The following is a 7363-nucleotide window of genomic DNA, read 5'->3' as shown; positions in this document are numbered from 1 at the left end:
TTTTAATAAAAGTTCCATTCGATTTTTGCATAAATTTTTAATAAATATATTTTTTTACATATATTTATTTCAATCACATCGTGATTGTACAAAAGACGTGGACGATCTTCCACTAACCCTAGCTTCACTGTTCATTTGTGATCTTGATTTTTGACTGAATTTCACATTAATTAACTACGAAACTTTCGTCAATAATGTTGGTTCGTCTTCAACATCAAAAGGAACTACAAGGTCCAGTAAAAAAGTAGATAGAAAATTGAATAACATCATCGACCTCGCCACCGGCTCCAGAAGGAAGAAGGTGCAAGTCCTTGTGGGGGAGGTATGAGGAGGTCTAGCATAGTTTCTTTCTCCTTTGGGGTCAATGGAACACCTCTAACAAGGTTCAACGCCATGATATGAACGTTCGTCTTTTGCCTGTGCTTTTTGTAACCCCACACCCCTGCAGCAGCACCTGCAACAAGAAGCTGTTCGCAAAAATATTATTTCTTAGTTTAAAGACTGATACAGATAATAATTAACATCATCAGGCGATCCTAAGATCTTAAACTGACTGGTGATAGCCACAAGGCTGCAGTCTGCAGGTCGAACTTAGGGGCATAAAGTACTGTCTCTCCATACTCTTCTTCAAGCTTTCTGTAAATCTCTTTGTCACTCTTTCCAGATCGAATCTCATCGCGGATTAACTGCAACGACAAATTTAAAGGTCGAAAGTTTCTTATTTGCATAGTTGGTATAAGATAACCATAGAAATGTAGACAAACAAAAACAATGCAGCAAGAGTTAAACGAACGAAACAAGTATATCTTCAGAAGAATGAGTTAGTTAGTGGATTTTGCAAGCCAAATGCATTTCGTAGTATTGGTTATCTGGAATAAAGGGAGGGTCGATGCAATGATGCTACAGTTTCAAGGAAAGCAAAGAGTTAGGAGTTTTAGAAATATAGGAGCATACACAAGTTCATTACCACACACAACGAGAGATGGTCCAATGGAAGGTTGGCAAAATATAGCAAGAAAACAAAAGCATGAAAAGGAAGGCATTAACAACACAAACAACTAGTTCAATCCAACTAATACTTTCACCATGATTATGGAAACTTGACCAACCAGTTCCACCACCCCAGAAAAGTCCATGTTTATAACAATAGAAATTAGAGGTGTGAAACAGATTCAGTGTTAAATTCCACAACAAATGAAGTATTTATTTTTTCTTTAGTCAATGATATTATTAACAATGAAAATTATCTGTTTGCTTATGCTGATAGAAATAACATGGCTTTTTTATGAGACCATTTGGAAGAGAATAAAGCATTACACCTTTCTGAGGAGAATTGCAATATCCGCTTGTGAATCTTCAATGGACTGACTCCCACACTCGGTACATCGCACATTGTGGCTGATATTTCTTGCCCTGGCCTCCACAACTTGTGATTTCTTCACCTCATCATCTTTGTTTTCCATTGTCAATATAAATCACTTCAGCTCAAACAAACTGCCAAAAAATTCACAAGATAAAAAGCATCAGAATTTACAACGGCTGTTATTTTCATCAGTGAAGCATTTTATCAAACACTTTCCTGGAGGAAAAAGAAAGAAGCGGAAAACAAGATAAATTGGCAAGCATTTCTTTAATTGATTTTTGCAGATCGGTTTGGCCCATAGTCGAAAAAACCCATAAGAAAAAAAAATCACAAATTCCCCTAAAAATAAACAGACCCCTTTCAAATGAAGCAAATAGCTTCCATTTCTGTTAAAAAAAAAGAAGCTCTTACTCTCTGTTCTTGGAATTTAGCTCTTGGGTTTCTTTCTGTTTGACATTTCCATCAACTAAATTTCTCAATTTCTTTTTCAATTCATAGTTTCTGGCTCACCCGTTGGAACAAAGAAAGTAATAGAAAAGTAAGGAGAAACGAAGACAACAAAATACAATACCTTATGGGGTTCCACACAGCGACTGATGACCAATTTCAGCGCTTGCGATTCGGATAAATGGCTTAGCTTATCATTTGCAAAGGTTTTGAGAGGGGTGTAAGCTCTGGTTCGTTTTAAAGCTTGTTCATGGAGCAATTGCCACTAAACTTGGAAAAGATAGGCGGTTATGTGAGGTTGATTCGTATAATAGATACGCTGCAGCAGTAATGCGGCAGTTTTTGTATTTCAATACGTTTTTCTATGGGTATATATTATGCGTTCATTTTCGTCACTTAAATAAAAAAAATTTCAATTTAGTGACTACTATTAGAAATTATTTTCATTGTAGTCACGCACAGCTAATCAACTATAAATTTCTTTCTTTAATCAAGTCAAACTTTTCCACCAATCAAAATTTCTTTTTTGAAATAAAATATTGAGAAAGTTAATTATTTTTACAAATTTAGTATTGAAGGTAGATAATTAATTTTTCGTATCCGCTTATTTCGATACAGTAATTTTGACAACAATTGAATATATATTTGAATGTCGCTAACAAATAACAATGAGATTTAAGAAAAATGTCTCAGTTAATAATATGAAAGAAAATTATTAGTGCAAAAATTGTTAGACGTTGTAGGGGGATGATTTCAAAAATATTTTACAAATTTTCAATTTTGATATATCTCATAAAATTCATCGAGATGTAACTTGTAAACGACGAAGACATGGAGACAACGGTCGCACTTTATTGCCAAAATCGATGTGGCCAAATTGAATCAATTCAGTTGTTTTGTTGAATTAGTTGATATGGAGTCAGTTGAAGATTTCACTTCATTAAGTGAAGAACATAAAGTTTAAGATCCGTGTACGATGGTTCCAAGAGTATACATTGATAGGCGATTGCATGTAAGCGGGATCGACATCGATCTTAATGCTCCACCTACATCTGAAAACCTTAACTCGGATCCTCGTTTACAAATACATCCGGTGGTGATTGAGACCGATGTGGATCGTGGTGATGAATATGATAACAACAATCCTTCTGATCACGAAGTTGAAGATTATAATGATCCCGATCTAAATGAAGTCTCAAATGATATCGATGGCAAAGGCTCGAATGGCAATGGAAATGTTAACGAATCTTCAGTCGAGAACTCGAGTTGAGGCATTGTGATACACAATGATCGTGGGGCATATATGTCGATCATAGATCTTGATGCAGCGTATGCATTCGAGTTCCCGAAATACCCTGATATACAACCTATTCACCGGTTGGCCACAAATCTCGAAAGTGAGGAGTTATCTGTAGGCCAAAAATTCGCAACCAAGGAAGACTGTATATTTTCCATTAAGCGGTATAACATGAATGTGTCAGTTGACTACAAAATCTTGGGGAATAATAGAGGTCGATAGAAGGATGCAATTGATAGGTACCAGCCTCATTTATCCAGAGGTTGCAAATGTTGAAGATCCAAAAATTTGTTGGGCTCACACGTGCACTTCAACACATATGATGCAAGATCACTGCAAACTTGATGCCAAAACTATCTGCAACTGCATCATGCTAATGGTGAAGGACATGTTGATCATGTCTATTCCAATATTGATTGTCGAAATGCAAGAATGATCCCAGTACCTAGTGTCATACTAGAAAGCATAGATATCTAAACAAATGACTTTGGAACAGTTGTACGGAGATTGGGATGCGTTGTACAATGAGCTACAAAGGTGGATAACCGTTATACAGGAGTACATGTTAAGGATTGTCATTGAATTGTAGACACGACCTTAATGCGACCTAGATGACCAACTACAATAGAGAAGAAGAGTTTTCCATCGGACGTTCTGGACGTTCAATCCATGTGTGCGAGCATTTCACTATTGCAAGCCACTTAAGACGAGAACCAAAACTTACTCTCGATAGCATTTGCCATGTGGAGTCAGAGAACATGGAATCATTGGAATTTTTCCTGATGAACTTGCAGACGTATGTTGTTAGAGACAATAATATTTGCTTCATATTCGAAATCAAAGGGATCAATTCCTATGATTAAGCGTTCTGGTGTTCCATAGAGATTCGTTTACTACATCCGACACATTGCGACTAACTTCCACCGAGACAACAAGAATAAAAACTGGCGGAAACAAGTTCTAAAAAAAGGTAAAATTTAGTTTCAACATATGTTTTAAATGTTCTTAGTACTTCCACAAATTAATTCGAAAATGTAACTTGTCTTTTTGAAATACATACGTAGCGTACAAGATAGAACCATACCTTTTCAAGCAAAGGCTAACCAGACTTGAGTGTGACATGCAAAGTAAAACAAATACTCATTTCTGAGAGTTGTTGGGTACCATGAAACCGTGAAAATAGGTTTAAAGTTTCAATGACGGGGCTCGATATGGTCATATAACCATCAACCTAGCAAAGACGGTTAAGTCTGTGTTGAAGTGAACACGACATCTTCCAATTTCATCTATTTTCTCAGCTACATTCTACAGGCTGGCAACCATGATATCAATAATAGAGCTGAAACAAGTAAATTAGATGGAGGTGGGACACGTGTTTGTCGAAGAGGTTAGGAAAGTAATGGATGTGAACCATTAAAGATCGAGGTCAATAAATATAGAAATATATTCTTGACAGTTAGAAACTTTTCAAGTTATTGATTCCATCGGCCATCGACCTAGTATCGCACCTAGGTTCTACAAAGTTGATCTTGGAAATAGATGGTGCGATTGTGGGAAGTTCCAAACACTTCGTTACCCTTGTGTGCACTTCGTTGGAGCTTGTGCTTGTGCCTCGATCAATGTTGAATAATATATTGATGAGGTGTATACTCTCGAGCGCACATTGCATATTTGGGGAAACGAGTTCCTTGCCTTACCTGATTTGTCTAAATGGAAAGTGCCTCTATTGACTTTTGAGCTTATCCCAAACAAAGAGTTACGTAGGAAGCCAAAAGGTCACCCGCAAGTCATTAAGATTCGTAATGAAATGGACATGATGGACAAAATTGACCTCAAATTTTTTGGCGTGTGCAAAACAACTGGTCATACCGTACTAAATGCCCGTATCAAACCTACCATATTGGGCAATAGTCTCGATCGAGTGGAATATGAATTAATGTAGTCCATGTTCAAACTTGTAATAATTTTTTATGATTATGATGGAATTTTCATATTTATATTTTGGCATGAATAATATTTTCAAAAAAATAAAAATCAAAAGTTTGTTAAAAAAACTTAAGTCAATAGTTATGTTTTGAAATGTAATATTTGTTGAATAAATATTATGTCGAAACCATTTTTTTGAAATCGACTTTTGTTTAAAAAAGAAGAATGGTAGTCGCCACCACTTCTTTTTATAAGGTGTGATCGGATCACCTCGTGATCATTTTAATAAAATGTTTGGTTTATTAAAACAACAATTTTTGTCTACGAAGTTCAGAAAACAGATTCGGGAGTCGGTTACGCACGAAGAAGGATTAGCACCCTCGTAACACCCAAAATTGGTACCTAGTTGATTAATTAATGTCCCAATATCGAAAGTTGAAAATCTAAAAAGAATTTAAAATACGATCCATCTTTATATTAATGTGTATACTCAAAAATCATTTGAATAAGTCAAAAAAGTATGTTAAAGACCTTCTCATCTCGAGGCAACAAAATGCCACATCCCGTAAGTTAGAACATGACACTTCGAATACTCGAGAGTAAGTTTGCCTTCGTTTTTTTTATTCGAAATCTTATGTATTCAATTTTAAAAAGGATATCCGGTCATTTAGATTCAACGAGAAAAATTGGAACCCAGCAAGTTAGGGCACAACTTTCTCGAATTTTCAAATACAGAGTATTGCCTTACTTTAAAATTTTCTCTTTTTTAAATAATTATCAAACGTAAGTTTAAAACGATATGGGCTTATTTGAAATATAATACAAAGACAACCGATTATATTTAAACATAGTGCATGGGGTAATAATAATGCAATAATATAAAACAACTATACGAGTCGAGTATATATGATAAATAAATGAATGTTATAATAATACTAATGTACTTTAATAGTCATAGTAATATTAACAAACACATTACAACAATAATAAAACATATAAACATGAATAAGCAAAGATGAAATAAATAAAAAATAGTGATGACAATAATAACAAAGTAATAAATAAATATAAATATAAATATAAGGAAAAAGAGTTTATAAAAATATTGGAAGTAAAGAACCAAATTAAAATATAAATAAAATTTAAGGTGCAATTTATAACAAGACATAATAATAATAATAATAATAATAATAATAATAATAATAGCAATGTGACAAAAAAAGAAGAAAACAAATAACTGTATGAATATAAATAAACAAATAAATACAGAAAAATAAATTATAAAGGACTAAATCAGAATTTGAGTAAAATTTAAGGTAAAAATCATAACAAAATGAAATAAATTGAGTAGTAAAACAACACAAGGGACCACTTCGAAATGCGCAAAAAAATGAAGGATTAGTGGGGAAAATATCCCAAAAATTGAGCTATTTCTCTTGATAAGTCGAAAGAACGAATTGAAATAGAAATAAAATTACACGGTACGAATTAAAAAGCAAAGAAATAGAAATAGGACTTGGTTTTAGAAGTAGTTAAAAATAGAGGAACTAAATAAACAAATAAACCCTATTCTTATCAAAACACGCAGATCTGAATCGGGTTGTGTAACGCCCCGCACCCGAGACCTTCGTCGGAGTCGAACACGAGGTGTTAATAGACTTAATTCATTACTTAAACAGCTCAAACAATTTATTTTTAAAATTTTCGGTCAAGCTAACAATCTGCGTCATAGTCGCTTAAAAATTCATATCTCGAGTTACAAAACTCAAAATCCAATTCTGTAAATTTTCCCTGAGACTAGACTCACATATCTATTTACTAATTTTTTTATAGAATTTTTGGTCAAGCAAATTAGTATAGTTTATTAGTTAAAGTCTCCCCTGTTTCAGAGTTTGACTGCTCTGACCTCTGTGTATTACGAATCAGATATCTCCCTATACAGAGTTTCAATGACTATGCCGTTTCTTTCTAATAAAACTAGACTAAATAAGGATCTGTACATATAAATTATGACTTCTAATTATTTTTGAAAATTTTATGGTGAATTTCCAAAGTCAGAACAGGGGATCCAAAAATCGTACTGGCCCTGTTTCACAAAAATTTAAACATCTCATAAAATATAACTCATATACCTGTTTTGTTCCATCCATATGAAAATAGACTCATAATTCTTCAATTCCATATATTATTCATCATCTAATTATATCTCTACTATTTTTAGTGATTTTTCAAACTCACGTCACTGCTGCTGTCTGAATCTATTTTATGGTAAATTTTACCTATTTCATGGTTTCCATGGATTAGCTAGCAATTTAGCATACATAACACCA

General features: G+C 33.8%; 1 protein-coding gene across 1 annotated transcript; it reads right to left on the bottom strand.

Moving 5' to 3' along the window:
- LOC107897184 (cytochrome c-type biogenesis CcmH-like mitochondrial protein) lies at positions 1-2175 on the bottom strand. The gene is made up of 4 exons (XM_041078768.1): positions 1935-2175; positions 1320-1494; positions 555-686; positions 1-467 (listed from the first exon to the last, which is right to left on the bottom strand). Exons 2-4 carry the CDS (start codon positions 1461-1463, stop codon positions 267-269), a joined length of 477 nt encoding a protein of 158 aa, XP_040934702.1. The 5' UTR covers positions 1464-1494; positions 1935-2175; the 3' UTR covers positions 1-266.
- Between the last annotated feature and the right edge of the window lie 5188 nt (positions 2176-7363).

The sequence above is a fragment of the Gossypium hirsutum genome, chromosome A10 (assembly GCF_007990345.1).
Source record: "Gossypium hirsutum isolate 1008001.06 chromosome A10, Gossypium_hirsutum_v2.1, whole genome shotgun sequence".
In the NCBI taxonomy this organism is placed as follows: Eukaryota; Viridiplantae; Streptophyta; class Magnoliopsida; order Malvales; family Malvaceae; genus Gossypium; species Gossypium hirsutum.
The sequence above is the reverse complement of the archived record's forward strand: the minus strand, read 5'-3'. Positions and strand labels throughout refer to the sequence as shown.